General features: G+C 46.2%; 1 protein-coding gene across 1 annotated transcript in view; it reads right to left on the bottom strand.

The window, feature by feature from the left end:
* Positions 1–203: 203 nt before the first annotated feature.
* Positions 204–706, bottom strand: part of HIATL1 (hippocampus abundant transcript-like 1) — a 49,603-nt gene continuing 49,100 nt past the window's right edge. The window contains exon 11 of the mRNA XM_008593145.1: positions 204–604. Coding sequence (XP_008591367.1) covers positions 353–604 — 252 coding nt within the window. The 3' untranslated portion in view covers positions 204–352. The remainder of the gene's footprint in view (positions 605–706) is intronic.

Consider the following 706-nt stretch of genomic DNA (forward strand, 5'->3'; position numbering starts at 1 on the left):
AAAAAGGGCTTGGAAAGACTGCTGTCACTGTTACTCGAGAGTTATAAAAAGAAAGACATCCTTTCTACCAGAGATCATACTTTTTCTATTTGATTCCAGATAACCTTGAGAGTTGCACATTACCTTGTTCTAATGCATACAACTGAAAGAAAAAGAATGGAATAAAAGGAATGGAAGAGAAAGAATGAGGAGTAAGAGGAAAGTGGGCAGAGGGATGGAGGGGGTCAATTATCAAACTTGGCCCTGAAGGATACCAGTAGCATCTCTCCCCAGCACCAAGAAGTCTCCATGTGGTGTGGCTCTCTCCACAGCTCTCAGAGATGGTATCCGCAGAGCCTCCTTTCTGCTGAGTTTACAGCTCAGTGCACTGATTCCCAGGCTCCTCAAAGGAAGAGAGCTCCCAGATGCTGTTGTCTTGCAGCAGTGGCTCAATGTCCTCATCACTGCCCCGTTCTGGGGTGTTGGTCAGGCTGCCGCTGATGCTGTTGCTGTGTTTTTGAACTCCACTGGCTTTACTGTATTCAGGGATGAATAAGGCAACCAGAAAAGACGTAAGAACTATACAGGCCCCAAATAAAAATGGTGGGCCCGGGACGACAGCTCCCTGATGGATGTGGGAAACAAGTAAAGACAAAGCATTCAGTTAGTCTTTTTTTTTTTTGTCTTTTTCGTGACCGGTAAGGGGATCGCAACCCTTGGTGTGGTG

This window comes from Galeopterus variegatus, unplaced genomic scaffold (genome assembly GCF_000696425.1).
Source record: "Galeopterus variegatus unplaced genomic scaffold, G_variegatus-3.0.2 Scaffold8761, whole genome shotgun sequence".
NCBI classification, from domain to species: Eukaryota; Metazoa; Chordata; class Mammalia; order Dermoptera; family Cynocephalidae; genus Galeopterus; species Galeopterus variegatus.